Raw genomic sequence first — 21382 nt, forward strand, 5'->3', positions numbered from 1 at the left:
AAGGCCAATTGGCAGAAACGCTCGGACACCTACTTACTTATTTTCGACACAGATCCATCAAAATCGGTGTCTACCACATAGTGTCCTCCCCTTGTGAGTCTCTGCAGACTCCCCGAAACCCTTCACACAAAAATGGCCACCACCTTTTGAAATCTTAAATACCTTACGCCATCCGTCATTGCAGTTGACTGAAACAACGGTCACATGGGACAGCGCCGAGAAACTTTGGAAACACGTTGGAATATTTACGAAACGATGGTTATAAATCGTTCCGCGCGACGTCTCCACGATGGGTCGTCGACAACTCGCTGCCGTGGCCCCGAGGCGGGAATTATGAAAGTTCGGGGCGCAGATTTTACATTTTAAGCGCGAGCCTCGCCGAACGTTTCGCCGTGCTGCCAAAATTCGCCTCGAGGCTAGCTGCATGGCGAAAAGGGCCGGCGAATAAAGTTTAATTAAACCGGCTAACGAAGTCGCGCGTGCCTAAAGACGACGGAAGTCGCGACGCCTGGCGTTGTTCTAACAATAAGCCTGGCTCGAGGCGGCGACTTCGACTCCTCGCGAACCATGAAATCGAATAACTGGCCGCGATTCAGAGAGTTCCTCAAGTTACGTCTAATTTCATATACCGAAGGGATCTCCAGTTTCCTCTGTCGTTAGATCGGGGTTACCATCGAATCGAACGCTGTTAACGTCTTTCAGATCACAGCTGATAGCCATCTTTTTACAGAACAGCTTAGGTGGCTTTGAAACTTGCAAGTTTTAGGGCTCAGGTTGTGTAACGGTAAACTAATCCATTTGATCCGGGGGATTTCTTTGATGAGGAGGATTAGTAATTGGGCTAAAGTTGTTAGCTACATTCTTTTATAGAACAAGTCAGGTGTCTTCCAACTTACAAGTTCCAAGGAATGGATTAACATTCAGTTTATTAAGGGGCAGGACTCTTTAAAAGAAAAACTCAAAGTAGAGACACATGTTTTCACAAAAAAAAAGAGTATTAACTGTTAAACAGTCTAGGGTAATACTCTGTAGACTACAACTTTGAAGACACACGTCGCAAACTTTCTAATAGCAATACAGTAACAAACTTTTTAGCGCGCACCTTGTTTCTTGCGGTGATTTCGCGAGACAACAGAACTGCATGGTTTTTTGCTTCCCCCGCAAAGAATCTAGCCATAAAGTCCACGCCCCGATTTCGCAGCCGTGTACACGGTTTTTACAGCCGGCTCTCGCCGATGAATCGTAATTTCTCCCCTTTCTTCCGCGGTCGGGCGTTGTTCGCCAGCACGCGGCATATCGTATCGCGCCGCTGTTTTATATCCCCGCGTTTGCATTTCACGCTGAGCGAAGCGTGTCGATCCAATCTCCAGTTGCTCGAACAAGTGCCAGAACAAGCAATACGCGGCTACGCCGCGTCTGTTTGTTACGATTCCCCGCGCGGTGCCAGACGCGTTTTTCCCGACGCCACTCGACACGCACGGCGAAACGGAAAACGGAACCGTCTTCTGCACGTTCGAGAGCTGCCCCTCGTTCTCCGCGTTAGAGGGAGCCGTTTGGGTCAGCGGCGGGTTTACTCGCCCTGCAATGGCTGAGGATTACTGAATCGAGGGGTCAGGATGGGCTTGCGAACAAGATTCATGACCAAGATTCGAAGGGTTATGAAGGCTCGTGGGGAGATGAATTAGTCACCGATTAGAAATGAGGAGTGGAATTGGGGAAAGCGAAAAAATGCAAGGGGGTGTCAAGAATTTTCCTGGAGAAGGTGAGAGGGTAGAGTAATGTTTAAGAAGCGTGGGGGAGAGGAGGGTGGGTTAAATGGACTAGGCAGTCAAATTCGTCGAAGATCAGGTATTTCTTTGCGAATTAATTACAAGGAGATGAATACAAATTGTGAATAGTACTTTCGAGTAATGTTTATTAATACTATAAACTGTAAAAAAATATTTCTTTTTATAATATATACATGTATATGACGGCGCTATAGTCGTCTGATGCGTAGGCATTTTTCCGTGGTTTTGCCCTAATTGTGAAAAAACCGAGGTTCGTATCGACTTGACATTTTCACAGCATATTCAAAATATATTCCTTTCTGGAGTGCACCTGAATATTAAACTGTAAAAGCTCTGATTTCCGAGATAAAAAAAGGAACAGCCATCTGTGCACCCCGAAAATCGCCTTCTCCTAGTCGCTGTTTTAATAATTTTGCTTCGATTCTTTACTCGGAGGTCCACTCCGAAATCGCAGGTTCTAGGAGAAACATATTCCAAGGAAACCGTCTTATCTTCATTTTTAACTTTAATATCGGGGCAAAATCAAAGACACTTTTTCTGTAACACTGTCGAATCAACCTCGCGGTGGCGCTATTTCTAAAGTAGACACGTAGACAAAAAAAATATTCTATCACTCTACGAGATAGTAATAAACATTGGGTAAAAGGGAAAGTCTGTGCTTGCATTCATCTCGTTGTAATTAATTCGCAAAAAACATACTTGATCTCCGAGCGATTTGACTGTCTACAGTTAACATAGGGTTCAGTGAATAAAGTTTAGACAGTGAAGAACATTTGCCCGAATGGAGAGTAGATTTGGAGTGATCACTCTTAATTACAGCTCCGAGTGTAGTAAATTACAGAGGCGATGAAAATTCATAAAAATATTGAGACTTCTGTAGCCACGAGGGTGATTCCAGTGTCAAAAGCACTTTTTCAAGTGAATGCAGAGTGCTTCGGAATATATTTCGATTAAAATCCAATCCCAGAACTCCAGAATTACGCTGCAAACGACAGACCCGACAAGTACCCATTCCTCCTAATCGCAGAGATGAATCAAATTCTTCAACCCCCCGGCAATAACGATGCAGATAATTCAGCACAAAAAACAAGTGTGTATCTACTCTGAAAATTGAGAGGCTCAGCGGAAAGCACACCAGCGTTCGCGACCTAACTGGATCGAGAATTTGATAATGCCCGGCGCTATTTCCGCACGCGCTCTCCGTTCTCCAAGCGTTGCCTTTCAACGTAACAGGACAGATGACAGGGCAATAATAGAGTTTTGCGAGACGAGGCGAGGTGGCACGGCGGCGGTCGAAATTGGCGGTAATTTTTCGCCATCGGAGCCTTGTTGAAGACGATTCGGGGAGGACGGGAGCCGGCGAAGGGCGGAGGAGGAGCTGAGGGACGGAGCCCGTTAGTCGCGCGGATTTCAACGGTACGACCGCGCGAAATTGATCCTGAAATTGGTCGTTAAGACAATCCTCTGGCCGCATCGCGAAAATTGTGCGGGTCGAAGATAAGAGGACGTTATCGGCGGTGACGAGCGTGACAAGCTGGACGCGCGTCCGCGGAGATTGAATGCAAATGGGGAAGAAATTGGGGACCGGATTCGGGGGTGTATTAAAATCTGCCGGAACTCGACGCGGAATTTTCATTCTCCCTCACTTTTCACCTGTCGCTCGCTAGCGAAGCCTCGCTTCCATCGAACCTCAACAAAAAACAGATCTAAATGAAAATTCCTCTCCAACCAATCCGTTTCCAACCCCCTGCGAGAACTCTATCCGTTCTCTTCTAAGTACTTTAGAGGTAGATAAGTTTCGAAAGCTTCGGCAATGGATTACAGTATTTAAAAATGATTTCACGATCGACCCAACGGGAACACCTGCCTCGAGTACCTACTAAAGGTACCGTTTCCCCAGCAGGCGTCCGTTAAAACGGTCGAAATGAAAAAGAACAGCCGAACCGGCGAGCAGGTTGCGCGATGGTGGCCAGCTGAGCGTGTTCTTCCGGTCTCACGTGCCGCCAGGACACGCGACAAAACTCCTCAGTGACGATCCCGTCCTCAGCCATGAATAATGCCCTGCATCCGGCGACTGTTCGAGACGGTTCGCGTCCACGTCCCAAGACGCGGTTCAGGCATCTCGTCCAAGTGCTTTCGAAACGGTGTCCCAGCGAAGTTGAGAAATTCTCGCGATAGTTGCACGGAACGGGAGTGACGTATCGTTGTGACGATTCTGGTTACTGTGGCGGGTGGTTGTGAAAAAGCAGGGTGGAATTTCGGTGATCGAAGTGGCTGGATTGTGGAATTTCATTGTGCAGTGAAGGAATATTTATAAACAAGTAATGTGCTCAGTAAGGAATGATTCAATTAAGGGAGGAATAGCTTAGATAACTGTCGAGGGCTATGGGGTAGGTCTGGGTTAATTAGCGTTAACAAAGTGGAGCAAAGTGTTCGTGATTTTGAAGAGGAATCTGTGCGAAATTTTTGGGACGTTTGATATCGTGGGAATGATATGCGCGGTGTGAATCTACTTTGGTTTTTGGTGTTTGATTCGGGTGGTTCTGGGTCACTTTTGCATTATTTTTCAAACCGATTGGATTATTTGAGATATATTTGGGGATCGCGGAAACTGGACTATGACCGTGTTTATCATTTTCAAATGAAAGTAGACCGGTACAGTTAGACGGTGCAGTCGCATCTCTTTTTTATATAGACCGTATAATTCTTTCGCATAAATCTGAGATGTGATTATACGCTATTGACTGAATTATACGGTACTTGTATTTGGGAGCAGGAAATTGTTCGTCAGAAAGGGTAATGAACGCAACTCGAATTTTCTTCGTTATAGTAATGTTTAATTACTAATTACCACAACAACAAAAATTGAATCACGTATTTATATAGACGTGAACATTGTAGATGCTCGTCTAAGGTAATGTTAATTCTGCACGGTTGCGTGAATTCCTATTATGCATAACCTGTTTGCTGGAAAAATACCGGTGTGCGAATAATAAATAACGCTTTGAATGGTGGAACCATTTCTGAATGCGTTGGCAAAGTATCCTAGGGACGGGAAGCATCATCCGCGTATTAGGAATGAATAAATAGCGCGTCTGCACTGTCACCCGTGCATGAAAAATGATCTGATAGATCGACGACAGTCATGAATAATGCCTTGCATCCAAAGAGTACTCGGGAACACGTCGTGTAAACGAAAACGTATGTTGCATTTTACCACCGAGAGATTCGAAATCACATTTTCTTTATTACGCGAAACTGTCTCGCCCGTTTATAATTAACGTATGCCTAGTAGGAAAAGGAATTCTTAAGAAAATTATCTTCACCCTCCGTGCATAAGTAGATAATATTTCAATCGAATACATTTTCTCCCAAAATTTTAACCATCGCACTGTCCTGTCAAAAATTCTGGTCCCTCTTATCACACCTCGACATCCCCTTCATCACCCATTTGCAATTAACATACAGGTACTGATCTAATAAAAAAAAGAAACACTCCAGAAAATTAAGTACTTCCACTTTCCACTCTACACATTTCAACCAGGTAGATTTTTCATATCAATGCTCGCTACCACACTCCCCCCTACCTAACACCGCAATCGCAAAAGATATTTACAAGCACCAATCAAAATTCGATCCAAACCAATCATTCCGAACCCACGCACCTACCCCTTGCAATCCAAGCCACCGCCAATTACCCCGTCTCCCAGAAACGTAGCGAAACACCCCCGAAATTAAAAGATCCCCCACAAAGATCCTTGAACTCGAAGATCATCCCCCGAAGGCCAGCGACTCCACCCAACTCAACATCCGACTCTCCGTTAGCCGACCGTTTTGCATCTTATCCGATGCTCGAAGCGTTCCGCGTTTCGAGAAGCGTGCTACGGGAGTACGTTCGCCTATGTAAATAACCAACGACGATAACGATCTTTACAGCGCGCCGTCTGCGAAATTAGGGAGCTTGGAGGTCGGTGCAAGAAAGTGATTAAGGGAAACAGCCTCCTGTGCCATCCCCCTCCGCTGGTAATTACAGTTATCTCCGTTTCGGCTACGTATTACGGTTATTGTTGCCATTACTAATCAAATTAATGCGGCCGGCGCGCCGTTCGCCCCGCGCGAAAATTATGCAACGATAAAGCGCGTTCGACCAGAGATCTCCCGCACGAGCGAAGAAACGAGAAGTAACGGGGCACCGCCGCAGCACCGTCGTCGCTTCTCTGCTGTAATAGATCGTTGCCATGCATGACGGCTGGGTAATTAGCGGGCGCTAATTATGAATACTTTAACGCGTCTGCGAAAATCCCCACGTCGGGTGGCTGGGCTCGTTAAAAAGTATAACCGGTTGCTTCTGGCGAGGGGGTGAGCCCGAGCGGGCTTTGAAGGGTCTGCGATGCTTTCGGGAGGGGGGAACAGGGTTCGGTAGCAATGGAATCCGTAGAATGTCTTTGGCTGTCAGCCACCCGATAGAAACGCTGCGGGAGTGGATGTCGCACCTCGAAACTGGGGGACTTTTTAGGGGGGGATATTTTTGCGGCGGCTGATTGGTGTTTTAGACGCGTAGAAATAGAGTTTTCATTTCTGTGTACTTTACCACGAATTCGACTTCATACTCTCGGATATAAGATGAGGTACAGATGACAGACACGTTCTGACGTGCTATCTATCTATATCCGCTCGAAGAATAAAAAGATTAAGTGTATTCGACGCATGACGAATAATTTAAAAAAATTTATTCGTTACTGCAAATTTATAGCTATACTATTATATAAGGAGAGAGCCGATTTTTATGTTCGCGCAAAACTCAAGACCTATTCAACCGATCGTCCTCAAATTTTAACACGTTATTCTTGCATACTCTAGGATCGACATAGGCTATGTAACGTGTCTCAGAAACGCGTTATTAACATGTATTTTATGTGTAAACGTTTCATGTGTACGGCTGTTTTGCAGACCACGTGACCCGTGTATACGATAGTCTACTTCGCACGCGCATGCGCGTATTCGGTCCGCGCGATACATTGCCCGCAGCAGTACCGTGATGTCACCACCAGATGGCAAAGCTTTTCGCGCGCTTTCTCGCTAGGGAAGTGGATTACCGGGGACATATATGTTAGAATGGTCGTCTGGTTAGAAATTACTGTCGCAGATTCATGTGTACCCCGTGTGGATGTTATTCTGCCCCGGGTCTCGATCAAATTTATCGAAATTGATCCGCTCCTGCTTTGACGTATGCAATAATACTCTACAAGCTTTACGTGCTACTCAGCCGTCATCCAAAGTTTTTAGATTCTGGTTTTATAAAAAAAATTGTTTTTTATTTATCTTTTTTTGTGAAAATAGCCCCCACGTTCATGTGGATTAGAGGTAGGGTAATAAAATGAGCTGAGACAAATTTCGTGACACCCCCCTCTGAGTTTACCGTTCGAATGTGTTTTTAGGCGAGAGACAAACACTTTCTGCTTTATATATTAAGATACACTGGTAAATCCTGGACTTATAAAAGAGTGAATGTTACCGGAAGGTTTGCATTGAATTATGATCCAGGAATTAATTAAGTATGTTAACTTAGGAGAAGGTCAAATAGAGCGATATTTGCCATCATTGCTCCGGGCAGGTGATGCGCAACAACAATTCATCCTAATGTCAGAAAATCATTATACCAAGAATGTTATCTTCTCCGAAATATCCTTAAAAGATATTAATTCTAATAAACATGAATTAGTCACGCTAATATCTCGGGCGAAACCGAGATGGGGGACGCTAGTAATATATATATTTAGAAAACATCGAAACGTTCAATTCGAAACAAAATTACATTTCACAGATACAAAGCTGAAAGCTATTGCACTGTTCAATGCAGCCTGATATCTTCCACCATAAGCAATACAACAAAGTATCATTCTCCAAACTACAACCCTTAAAAACGTGTGAAAAATTTCTCCACCCAAAATACAATTAATGCCAAACGTGTTTTTTTTTCGTGGTACCATTTTTACTCTGTAAATAATCCCCCCGCTCACGCCAGATCTTTCTCACGTTTTTTTTTTAATGCTCCGCGTAAATCGAGGGATGAGTGTGACCTGGGACTGGCCTACTAAGATTCCCCTGCACCCAAATTGATATTCCTAACGAATTCCTGCATGCACCCCATGGAGGCGTTGCGCCAACCCCCGCGGGAGCAATGGTGACGCCTGGAGAAGCCCGTTGAAAGTAGCCTGGCCCCCGTTAATGGAATTTATTACACGAGACGAGCGTCTCCCGCGAGACAGTATCGACCCGAATCATCGAAGTTTCCCTCGTTGTATCGGAGGGCACTTTATCGCGCAGCACAGGGGCCAGAACTTTCCTGTTCCTCTTCTTTCCCACCCAAAAGGAAAAGTTGCCCGTGTATATACTTCGCTCGTTAGCTCCCATCCAAGAGACGCGGACTGCAGACACGCGGGGCTGCCCTCCCTTTCCCGGCTTCTTTGTCTTCGTCCCGTCGCCTCTTTTCCTCTCTTTTTCCCGTGCCCCCGTCACGGCGGGCAGGGCACGAAACGCGCCCGTTAGGTGGAAACACGTCGTTCCGCCTCGTTTCCACCTCGCGTTTTCACGGCGTCGCAGACGTGTGTCAACGAGCCGATACACGTGTGCCATTTCCTATTCTACTTTTTCGCGCGACAACCTTCGCGCGGAATTCGCGTCGCTGCACGCTGCTGATGGCTGGGAAGGGGTGAGGACATTCGGAAGAGAAACGGCGAACATTCGGCAAGAATGCCCGAGTTGTCTCTGCTATCGTTATTTTTTAGCGCGGTGCTTTTTAATTCGGCGTCGAAATTAAAGTGAAAGGAATCGTAAGGAATAGAGCAGAAGTTATATTTTCCTGTAACTGAATATCGAAATCTAGTTTTCTCGTCACTTTTTTGTATTACAATTGAAAATTCTTGCTCCAAGTTGATTCAATATATTTCGCTTCAATTTACTTCGGGGTGCAGAGGGTTACAGTTTTTCAATTCTGATTGTTTGCGGTTCGTGTGTCCCGAGTTATTCAATGTCCTGTTTTATTTAAATAAAATTTGAAATAACGAATAAAGTTACAAAAATTATTTAAAAAAAAATTAACTTTATTCCTCGAATAATCTAAACTTAAAGTAACTTTTATTCGATCCGTCATTTAAATAATTTTTTATTCAGTTAATGCCCAACTCTGGTACCGAGCAATGGATCGTCAGAGTGTCCCACTTATTTTAAACCAGCACTACTAGTACCAGTGTTAGCAAGCAAAGAAACACTATAGAATACAACTTCTTATTATTACTATAATAAATTCCTAAAACAGTTGTTTAAAATCGCCCTGCGCGAGGTGTCTGAATTACCTTACACCTCGCCTTGGCCAAAAGTAGGGCGAAAGGTAAACGGATGTTTCCTCGGTAAATATAAAAAATACCAAAACAATAGAAACTCTGTCTACCACTTATACTGTCGTCGAGAACATCCTACCATTTATTCGAACAAGAATAATGGCCCTCAGAAATTGAAATATAAGAGTTTAGTTGAAGGCAGAATGGATGGGGCAAAGTTCCTCCGACGAGTGCATAGAATAACTCGCGCGATGAATCTTAGCATTCCCGCGAATGCAACTGCATTTCCATGAGGTGCATACGTCGCGAAACTGCCGGCAACTGCGTTTATCATTGATCGTATGTAATTCATGCCCGGGAGCCGGTGTTCCGCAATTTCGCGAAACTTTCCACGACTATCAGCCGCGACAGTAGAACTGGCCAACTTATGGCCAGACTTACACATTGCATAATACACAGCGAAGCATCTTTACTCTTTGGTCCTCGTGTTTATTGAATGTGTACAGAGGCAGCCAGCGTTCCATTACGGAAATTATCATCCTTACCATTTATTATAGCGATAGACACCGTAACGAATGCGCGGCTGGTGTTTGCCAGACGTAAATGCGCGCGCGAGTAGAATCACAGGAGAATATAAACCACGGAGGTACTAGCGTTTCATCTCGATTTCGATGTTTGCACTCATTCGACGGGGAAAGGGGAAAGACGAGGAATGCCCATTTTTTGCGATTTATAGGATATTTTGCTGGTGGTAACTGGGACAACAGAACTGTCGAATCACAAAGGGTTGTAAAGTTCAAATGCCCCCTGGTTAAAAACAGGCAGGTAATGTCCACTCTGCGCGGGAACAAAACACTTAATTTTCTCGATAATGCTGTTCCGCGGTATTCCCTGTTTCCCCCCTTACCCTTCATTTATGATTAGCTATACTATAATATCGGCGGGTGATTAAAAGCAAGTTGGAAGCGCATCAATTAATCTGAAAATCTTTTGAAAATATACCTCTCCAAATCCCTTCCAACGGTTGGCTAGTATTATTATTGCATTGCGCGACGTTGACGCAAAGTTCATTGGAATTTATTTATGGTATCAGGATTCTATAAATAGAATATGAAGGCCATTAGTGGGTCGTGCTGGAATTAAGAAGGAAATGGTGCCATTAGCGTTCGAAGCGCTGTTGAATCCCATGGAACTCGGCTTTCTCGTTGGAAGGTGAACGAGGGAGGAGACTAGCGATTAGAATTAGCGAAATAATTAATCGACGCCACAGCAGCTTCGATCACGCGATCGCAGATGCGAGATATGTGTCCGCGCGGGAGTGTACGTGCGCGGATCGATGATTATCGTTAGAGACTCGTGAGGCACTTGAAAAATGGTATACATCGGGGATTTGATCGCCATTATGGAAGAACGTGACTTCGACAGGGACACCATCGACACGGACTCTCTGGAGTTCGAGGTAATCAAAACCTACCTGCTCCTACCTCGAAATCAAGGAAACCAGAGGAACACTGCTTCCTTACAATTCGACCATTAAAATGTCGATAGAAAATCGTGTTGTCGAAGTGCCATTAAATTTCCGGAAAGTAGAGAAGCATTGGTAACTTTTACTTTCGGCAAACGTTTAAGTATACACACGTTCTGTATATTTTAATTTAAATTTTGAAGTTATATCAAATTAATAAATATTCATTGAGGCGATAAAATATAAATATTTGGGGCGATGAAATTGTTTTTGAAAATTTTTTCTTTCGAAATTCCCCAGGTTCAGAGGCTTAACATCAGCGACATTGATGAAATTGCTTCGTTGACTCCTAATAAGTACCTAAGTCTACTTTACTCGCCAATTTAATAATAACGACGACTTTATTACACACACGCGTAGTCTGCCACGAACGCAACAATTTAATAACACGTACTCTAAGCTCGAAATTGGTTTTTGAAAGGGCTGTTAGAAGGTGGAGAGACCAATTCTCGACAGACAGGTCGCAGAAAGTGAATTTTGGCACGCCTTCATTAACCGAAATGGTGCTGGTGTTGTTGCAGGCTGTGCAATTGTCATCGTGCCCGAAGCAATTGGATCTGAGCAACGGTGGCCTGTCAAGGATCCCTGACAGTGCTGTAGCATTCCCCGCCATAGAAGAGCTGGTGTTGAGCCAAAATCAACTGACGAACACCAACAACAATCTGACGCTTCTGCACAGGTACGTGACAATCGAAATAGGGATTTTCGAGTCTTCGGCTCGGGGGATCGTCGGTGTTCTAGGACAGCAGAATTTGCACACTGAGAACAAAATCAGTCCTTCTAGTTGCAAAACGGAGAGAAATTTTATTAATTTTTTATAGAATTTTTAGCTTATTAAAAAATAATTTTACTGTTTGATATATTCTATTCGACCACTAATGGGTTTCGATTTGTTGATTGGACCGTTTATCTGCTAGAAATATGTGCCCCCAGTTTATTTAAAAATGATTGAACGCGCATTAACTCGTCCTACCAGTGAAGGCTGCATATGCGTTCCTACTTCTGTGCAAACACAATTACCACCGCGTTTCCACGTGAAATTATATCGTTTTGGGAAATTCCCCTGAATTTCCAAATGGCGAATTAATAACTCGCTCACTCAGTTAACAGACTAAATACGTTCGAATCACAGATGCAACTGAAAACAGCATTTCAATGCTTCAATGTAAATGTTGTTTCATAAAATGGTAGGCACTGAGCTTCTCTGATCATTCTGCATCTTATTAACGTCTCCGGCCAATTAACAGCGAAAGTTAGACAAGAAAATAGCCTCGAACGGTGTGTGTGCCTGTTTGGAGCCATTGCGCGGAGATAAGTTAATTAAGAGCGGGTTTATTTCAACGCAGATTCCCTAAACTTCGTACCCTCCACTTGGAGAGCAACGAGCTGAGTCGAATTCCTCTGGAATTATTGGAGCTAAGGGGCCTGACCCACCTCAACCTCTCGGACAACAAAATCGAGAAGATTCCAGCGGACGTAAGGCAGCTTATCAAGTATGTAAAGTCAGTTTTATCAGATTCTGCACGCGGAAACACGCGCGGGGCTGCTCGGAGGAACGATGTCGCTGCATTCTCCCATAAAGAGAAATATGCCGGCCGACGTAGGTACTCGTGAAATAACTCCAAGATCCCTGAACACGAGGAGTGCATAAAATGAATGGTGACTTTTCTTCTAAAAACAAAATCAATACTACAAAAACTACCTTTGCATCTTCTAAAAGCACTGTCGCTCATTTCGAGGCTTGCTTTAATTTTTACATTTTAAGCTACGTTCGAACGACTTCAATTTAACGCGTGACTTTTGATAAATATCAGAATATTCAGTTTTAATCACTTTTGCAGTGCCGTTTTCGTGCAGAGTCACTGAACTCGCAACCCTCCCGCTAACATCTCCCATATCTCTCTCCCAATTTTTTTTTTACGCGAGTTTCCCAGGAAGCTCGTATTTTTCCAACGTGACGCGCGAACGGAAACAAAAGCAACGCGCCGCGACGACCGGAAGTTTTTAGTCCGAAAGCGTGTGGGATCGATCCTGGAACGATTCCGCCGCCTCGTGGATCCACCGGGTCGAGTGCGCGCGGGCTCTGCACCCCCTGTGCGCGGGCGTTTAATATGTGAAAAATCGCTGGGGGTCGGATTGGTTTCCGGAGGAACCAGTGTTCCTCGGGACTATCAATAAACGCTGAAAACTATGAAAGAAACGGAGAAATACGAGGCTTTCCCGGGCGCGGTTTCACGTGGGAGATCCCTTGCCTGGAACATTGAAGGATATTCCCGGCTGGCGGAGAACGTTTCTCCAATGAAATGTTTTCAATCGCGTAGACGAATCCGTAATCTGGAATGCTTCTGACGTCGTTCCTGAGCGGTATTACGTAGACAGTGCGGTATTACGTAAAGCTGGATTAACTTGTCAGAGGAAAGTATTATTTTGACGAGCAGTTCAGTTGTAGAACACACCCACCCCGGTAATAAACCGGCGCGCATATTCCGAAACTAATCGTCGGAGCTTTCGTGGCATATTTACCTGAATGGCGAAGGAATGCCATGGAAATGTAAGTCAGCGACTGTTTCCTGTCTGAGTTTCGGTCTTTGAAGTTTCCTGAATCGGGGGATGTTGAGAATGGCATCCTTGGGACGAGTATTGACGTTGTAGAATCATACTGGTGTTTCGAATTGCCTAATTAAAGACAGTTAATGACTTTACTTACAAGGGGAGGACACCATGTGGTAGACGCCGATTTTGTTGAGCCTTGGCACGATGGATCTGTGTCGGAAATAAGTAAATAGGTGAAATAATAAAAGTAAATAATAGAAATTTATTCAAGTAAATTATTAAAAATTTCATAGTTGCCGTGGGGTTTTACTTAATGTTCAGTGCTAGCTCGTATCTAAACTATGTCGACTTCTTTTCCGGTAGTAGTTCCTCTTTCGGTTAGAAGCTCTTCAGACTACTGTGTCAGGAAAATCCTATCACGTCGATGTAACTGTGCTTCGCATTGGGCAATGCCCGTTTAATTTTCAATAATTATAACGATAATAATTTACTCGATTTTGATTGCGAGGTATGGAATTTTCAAGCGAAAAGTGGTGAAGGATATCTGAGTTTATCTAACATTTGCTCCGCGTATCGGTAGAACTATCAGCTACTCGTTAATGAAGAAAAACGATTAGCAAAGTGTTTCCACTCGAACCTCGTCGGATCCAATTACTTTGCTCGTGACTAATTCAATTCTATCGCCAAGCAGGGAATTGAATTATGCAACGTCAATATAAGTGCATACTTTGTAGGTACGTAAGAATCGCAATGGTAACCTGCTGAAAGTTTGCGCCAACGGTAAATACAACACTCCACTTTTCATCCCCCTGCGAAAGGGAACGGAATCGAGGCAACGTAAACGGTACTTGCATTCTCTCTAACTTCTGTTAAATAATCGAGGAAACGTTCGAGCTCCTCGGCTGAAAATACTCGCTACTGCTCGGTTGTTAATGCGGGATATCCGCGGCTGGAATTTTCAGAGGTGATCGCGGTTTATCGTGTCGCCGATCTGGCGATAAATCAGCGGGACTTCCGGTCGGATGATAATAGAAAGTTATCCGTTAATTAATCGAACGAGCCGACGAGTCAGATATATTATTCGCCGATTTCCTTGCATCCGCAACGGCCTTGCCTAGTCGGCGGTGTGCTAATTAAGATAAATTGCCTATCCCGCCATGGATAATTGGAGCTGGCGTGGAACAGGGAATCGATACCGAGAGTCGAACGATGGCGCCCGGAAGCTCGTTGATCCGAGCGGTTGCTTTAAAGAGAAACGTCTGTGGACGCAAGGAGAAATTAAATTGCTTTCTTTCGATCAATTTGATCGTGCAAATTTCGGAGCAATTTCTGATCGTTCCATTCAGTTTGCGAGGACAATTACCGATGTCCTCTTTCAATTCGCGACGCAAGGGAATTTATAAATCAGTCAAATTATTTACACGAAAATTTGCTGCAACGTTTCCGAAGACTGTACTAATTTTTATCGCAGGTAGTGATCTTTTTATCACCCGATTTTTTATTTATTTTCAATGCAAGATTAGAGGTATATATCCAATGGTAATTTTTGGGTTACGAAGGAGATAGTTTAGAAAAAAACGAATCGATGACCGGTCAAAGTTTCTGTGCCTGTGATTAGCTTTCGAGCGTTTGAAGTTTTCTGTCGAACGAGTGATACAACTGTTCATGATTAGTAAGCTAACGAAGAGCAGACGTGCACTTGTAGCAGCGCGAAGCTGTAGTCGCAGAGTTGGTTTAGCTGCAGCAGTTGTATTCGAAGCGAAGTTGTACTTAGAAATTGAAAGTTTGCTACTTAGTTATGCAAGCCTTCAGCTAACATATAGAGTTGCGAGTTGCCCCCACTGTGACAGAGTTGCATCGATTTCCTGTAACTAGCATTAACAGTCGCCCATTGTATAAAATCATCCAGCAACAGAACAGAATTAAAAAGAATTTTTCACGGCAGAAGGAAGCAGAGAACGAGTGAGAAGAGGAATAACCCTTTTCAGCTAAAGTAGTGGTAATAGGAAAGCATTTCTATTAAGCCCGTTATTGCGAAGAAATGTGTTCTAGAACAGTGGCGAGCGAAGAAGCAATTAAAACTAAGAGGTGGACGTAAGAAATGTAATATAAAAGTATTTCTGCTATACTTATCACGGCGGAGGAAAGAACAAAGAGGAAATAACGGTAACTAAAGAAGAAGTAGAACTAATATAAATATAGTTATGTTACACTGAGCACGGTAAAAAATGGACTTTGTAATAAGAATCAATTATAAAATGTAGGACAGGAAGATGAAAAAGAAGGTAGACTAACATACCAACCCAATCAGAGAATCATTCCACGTGAAATTGTTCACTTATTGCAATTATTGCACTCAAAGTCCTATATTTCTTAAACAAATTCGAAACCAGCAAAGTGATGACTTAAACCCTCCCCTAATTGCACTTGAACTGCATCATACGCAAATCAACTTAATCAAACTCCCCGATATCAACTCTAAAAAGTAATCGACCTGGCGTCACCGCAAAGCATCATGCCTTAAGGGGACTAGGCAGTCGGAAACTCGATTTTTTTTTATATTTTTCGAAAGTACCACCCTTCCCGAGGAAAATGCCGTTTGGATTATGTCATAATTCGCAAAATTAAGGATTTTACAGCCGAAAAGGTCGAGCGCGTCATAATTCCTCTTTCGAAACTTTAAACGCGTTTTTTTTTAATCATATTTCCTCTTCGTTTTGCAGTGATTGCGAAAAAACGGAGATACGAGTCGATTTGAAAAAAATTCAGAATACGTGAAACATGTCTAGTTACGACCTGAACCTACGCGTAAGTCTGTGAAAACTTCTGTTTTGACAAAAAAAAAAATAAAATGGCTCTTTTCCCTGGAGAAAAATCAAGTTTCTTTAAAATTTGCCGTTTTGCAGCCGTCATTTTCATAATTTTGATATTTTTTCTTTTTCAATAGGTTCAGAGTAGAATGGGGGTCAGGGCAAAGTATCAATTTCAGAGGATATTTCACAATTCAATTTCTTACGGCCAGAATCACTGCAAAATTACAGCGGCTCCAGAAAAAACACCTATATATCAGGCAACTGTAGCGTTGTCATACATATGTATATATTATTCAAATAATTTTTTTTTTACTGTTTAAAGTATTAACAAACATTACTTAAAAGTACTAGTCACAATTTGTATTCATCTCCTGGTAATTAATTTGTAAAAAATATTTGATTTTCGAGCGATCTGACTGCCTAGTCCCCTTAAGGGGACCTTCCGGTCTAGAGATATTTAGGAATTAATTAAAGGAAAACTACTATATATAATTTAATAGGACTTTCGGCATTGTATTAAGGATATCTTGAGCTACAGCAGTATATTTTTTGTTTTATAATTAATCATTGTAGACGGCACTGGGGATACGTTAAAGTCAAAGCGTCAAAAAGTTCATCCAAATCGGTGGGAGCTGTATCTCCAAAAGTTATTACCCGATTCGACTGAAACTTTTTTTATTTTGAAGAATATACTTCTAGCTAGCGAGGAAACCAGAAAAATACAAAAATTACATTTTTTTAGAAAATAACGACACTTGAAGTTTGAAATCACTTTTTCCCTATAGTTTTCATCCTTTCAACGCCTTTGAAAATTGTAAATTTTCAATTTTTTGTATTTTTTTCTGGTATCCCCCTAGCCAGAAGTGTATTCTTCAAAATAAAAAAAGTTTCAGTCGAATTGGGTAATAACTTCTGGAAATACAGGTCCCACCGTTTTGAGAACACTGTTTCGAGAAAAACGCGTTTAAAGTTTTACGCGAGTGCCGAGTGGCCGGGTGTTACCCATGCATTTGCCGCTACTCAAATGCCTATAACTTCGGGAATTTTCAGGATTTCAATAAATCCTTTTAAACGCGTATTCCTAAAAGATTGAACATTCTCAAAATAAAATAAAAAAAAATCGACTTTTAGACCGGAACCTCCCCAATAATCAAATTGAATAACGTTCACAAATTTCTTTAAAATCACCTCCAAAGTTATCCTACCATTTTTTACCTAACATCGTGTGGGCGTTACTCCTTAAGCCGCGCTGCCACTTGCGCAACGCGTAAGAAATTAGTGTACTATCAAATGGGACCAATCTAGTAAAAGAGATTCCAAACTCCCACTCCGAGTGGGAAGAATCAGGTGTACACGAGCTATTAAATAAATAAATCAAGCTGTCTTGCCGCGATGCTCGCGAGTGGCCCGTGTAATCAAGTCGGTGATTACGTAAAGTTTCTCGAAAACCGCTTTCCACCGGCCAGAAACGGGGATACCCGAAGCCCTGCAGAAGGAGGAACTACGCTGTGAACACGGGCCTACCGATACACGAACACTGGTTACACACGCGTGCATACCATCGCGAACAGAGAGCCTCCACCTGAGGGAAACAACAAAAAAAAAGAAGGAACTCGTACAAAGACGTTGCACGCACACCTGCAGCGCGCAGAACCTAAGGCAACTCTCCACTTACCGGTAGAATGGAGTTGGGCAACACGCTCGACAGAAGTCATACATCGGGGAGCAGTGGCGCAGAAACAACGGAGGAAGAAGAGCCGCGTATTAATGCGAAACTTTCCAATAATTCGCGGCTCTCTTGCCGCGATCAGAGCCACGTTTGTCTGTACCATGACAGAATGTAATACCCCTGCGACTTGGCTTATGGATCTCGTTTGATGGCGCTAGATACGGGGTCCATTTTGACCCGGTGTTACTAATTATCGTTATTACACTTTTTTTTAAAGAGACAGGAATTTTTAAAGTTTAAGTTCATTCTGAGATGAGCGAAATTGTATTCTGGGTCAGAATGGACCCCATATCTACCATCGAACTCTGTCTATTCTCGTAATAATTTTTCATCCACTTACCTTCGCTGTTCGTGCCACAAAAAAATGCATATTTCTTCCCTGTTGTGGCATGTTGCCACAAAGCACTATTCGTGTAAATTGCCAGTCCACGAATCCGAACGCTACGCGTGGCCTTCAGGGGCGAGTGGTTACCATCGACTACGAACTACGCGTACCTAAGTATTATCGTGAAGAAAAACTTCGCTTCCCAGCCACTCCAGCTTTGGAAGGCACCCCGTGATAATAATTTTAAGGGAAGGGTCCCTGAATATCCGACACAGTGGCGAGGAAGTGATTCGAAGGCTAGAGCCAGAGGGAACTACCCTTCCTGGAGAAAATTGAATTTGTTTGGAGTTAGGGATACTTGTGACGCGCAGCTTAGTTTATAGACACGCGTACGATTCAGGGGGCGGTGGAAGATTGGACAGGGGCGAGGCTGAATGGGTTGAAAAATAAATGACGAAACGGTTTGATACGATTACGCTGCCGGGAAACGTGTCCGTGGAAATTGCACGTTACGAGGCGTACATGTTCTGCCTTCGTTACGTGCACGTGCCATTAATTAAGGACGAAGCTACTGATTCCCTTATCCGACCTTGCGGTTGGAATACTTTTTCCTGCTAACTGTAATTATAACGTCCGCGTGTAGTGTTTGCGTGGTGTGCAGGAAATGTAAAGGGATCATAAGGAAGGGGGGGGGGTGAAATTTGATACACATCGGCAAATATAATGCCTGAATTATTTAACTGACGATCTTCAGTAATTTGCGAACCTTGGAGAGTGGGTTGCCACCTTTTGTGATCCTTCAATGAATTTTTATTATAGTTCGTTGAAGACAAAGAAAGAATCTTGGTATTCCATTTGGAAAGTGAGGGGTAGATATTTCTTTAGACCTCTGGTTCTGGTTGTAAGTGAATGTTCAAGTGTCGATATCCTGATATTAATTATTTTTTGCTGTCCTAAGATATGAAAATAGTTGCTCGATATAGTTCGCTAAGCCCCCAGCAAGTTGTAAGTGCAAATCAATTCTAGAAATATCTCGTATCTCGTTAATAAGGAAGAAGCACGCATCGACAAAATAATTAGCCACGCTGATTACCTATTACCGAATAATAAACGCTTCGAATCGTTACCGAAATGCGACTTGAATAACTTACTTTCTTTAATTTCGAAGATACGAATGGTTGAATTGAGTTAGCATTAAAATAGAGACCATTAAAGTTAAATGTCATAAGGCTACTGGAAAATTCAGGAACATCGAAAAGACACTATTTTTACCGCAATGGACACTTCCTGCTCGATGTGAATAGACTTTTGCATTATGGATGAGAGAAAGAAGAGGTTTTTAATGCAATTAAAAAATTCAGCTTCTGATTATAACATCCTGAACGTGAAATACTCCGTAAGTTATATAAATCTATTAACTCTACTACATGGCTCCGCCCGGAATTTAGATTCTGATTTTATATATTTTTTTAAGCACGCAAACATATAAACTTTCTGTATTATATATTATGGTATGCATTCTGTCTAATAAAAAGTGGTGAAATGGCAGTCAAATATTAAATTAGCATTTTTACTCGTTTAAAAGGGCAAATGAGATTTTTAAACTTTAAGGACTCAAAAATTGAATGCCACTTGGAAAATGTGCACATATAAACGATTCTTTCTGAACACAATTAGGGTTCCTGATTTCTCGATAGTTTTTCTTTCTCGAGAAATAAGAAATTAGATCATACTTCTTGAGAATTCTCGAGAATTCTCGAGAAGTTGAAAAAAATATTACAAAATTTATATTTATGGAATAATGTTGATTTATCGGACACAGGAAAACTGTAACTAATTGTTCATTCTTGTCCAATTTGCACAAAACTTGTATAAATGAAAAAAACAGATATTAAATAGAATCGATATTTATTTAATACAAAATTTGTGCAAAGCGAAACATTACTTTTTTGTTTTAAAGTAGGTTTTTAATCTATTTCTTTTCTTTTTCTTGTGATAAAATTTGTAGCTGTAGAAAAATATCTTTCGTTTTGAGTGGATGTTGGGTTCATCGTATGTAGCACACGCAAAAGTTATGGTAAATTGAGTGTTCTTCTTCCATGGGACTGAAAAATATGAAATTCCTATGTTAAAGTCCGGAATTTATATTTTTCTTGGTTGATACTAAATTCTTGGAGGCTCTCTGCGATTTCTAACTCTAATTGTTTTCTTAATGGTAATTCTTCATTTTGAGGATCCGTAAGTTTTTCAGTATTTTCTGTTACTGTTATATTTTCCGAAAAGTCTAGCTACTTAGAATTTGTTTTGCCGTTTTATATATATCTGTCTTGGATATTAAATTAAAAAAACGCGTCTTTTGAATCTTTTTGGAGATTCTGGATTACATATGCAAAAATTTTGTGAGGGATACAATAATTTTGTCTCCTATTTTCCATATTTTTTCTTTCCTAGCCAAGAAACTCATTACTTAATTCAGTAGGTATACAATTTTTCTAAATTGTTAAATAAGAATTTAAGACCACCTTCATCAGTAAATGTCGAATCTTCTCTACTGAGATTTTCTATTGTAATTCATATAGGTTCTAATGTTACTAATAAGACTAACTGTAAATTGTAGATGTGTTCATACTTTCGCGATTTCCTAGACTTAAGTTTCTCGACAAAGACAGTATTTCAAATAAGCAAAATTTAAAATTTCTCGAGAAAGAACTCTTGAGAAGGAACGCTAAACACAATCCAGCTATTTCATCATTTACAGCGAGGAAGAGCAATCTCTACCACGAATAATCCACAAAGCTGGTCGACTTTTGTCGTATCGATTTCAGACAGCAACATTTCCTTAAAACAGCAAACACACCGGGCATCATTCTTCATACATAAACGTCAAAGCAAAGAGCAGAGGAAACCCTCCTCCACCTGTCCATTTACTTCCCTGGGCAGACAAAAGAATCGTTTGAAACATTTAATAAGGTCTTTGGAAAACTGCATGTGCAAGTGACCCTTACAGAACTTTTACTCGTCGACAAGTGTATTATTTGCCAGAGCAAGAAGAATTCCGTTTGTGACGATCGAGGAACATCCAACAGTCCCACCCTCGCTATGGACACCCACCAATACCAGTTACAAATGCGAGAAATAAATGTGGCTGAACAAATTGCCGGAAGGAGCAATGGGAAAAGAAAAGAGGGACTACTTGACTGCAACCTGCGAGAGGATCTTGATTCTTGAGCGTTGGACGACGGGGTCCATTTTGACCCACAATATACAACTTCCCTGCGTAGTCTCTTAGAACAAGCCTCTACATCAC

The 21382-nt window shown here is 42.2% G+C and overlaps 1 protein-coding gene across 4 annotated transcripts in view; it reads left to right on the plus strand.

The window, feature by feature from the left end:
- Phlpp (PH domain leucine-rich repeat protein phosphatase) overlaps nucleotides 1–21382 on the plus strand; it is a 135603-nt gene that overhangs the window by 103492 nt on the left and 10729 nt on the right. For all 4 annotated transcript variants that reach the window (XM_076818967.1, XM_076818970.1, XM_076818968.1 and 1 more), the window contains exons 6-7: nucleotides 11177–11334; nucleotides 12002–12148. In XM_076818967.1, the coding sequence (XP_076675082.1) occupies nucleotides 11177–11334; nucleotides 12002–12148 (305 nt within the window). The remainder of the gene's footprint in view (nucleotides 1–11176; nucleotides 11335–12001; nucleotides 12149–21382) is intronic.

This window comes from Andrena cerasifolii, chromosome 8, assembly GCF_050908995.1.
Source record: "Andrena cerasifolii isolate SP2316 chromosome 8, iyAndCera1_principal, whole genome shotgun sequence".
In the NCBI taxonomy this organism is placed as follows: Eukaryota; Metazoa; Arthropoda; class Insecta; order Hymenoptera; family Andrenidae; genus Andrena; species Andrena cerasifolii.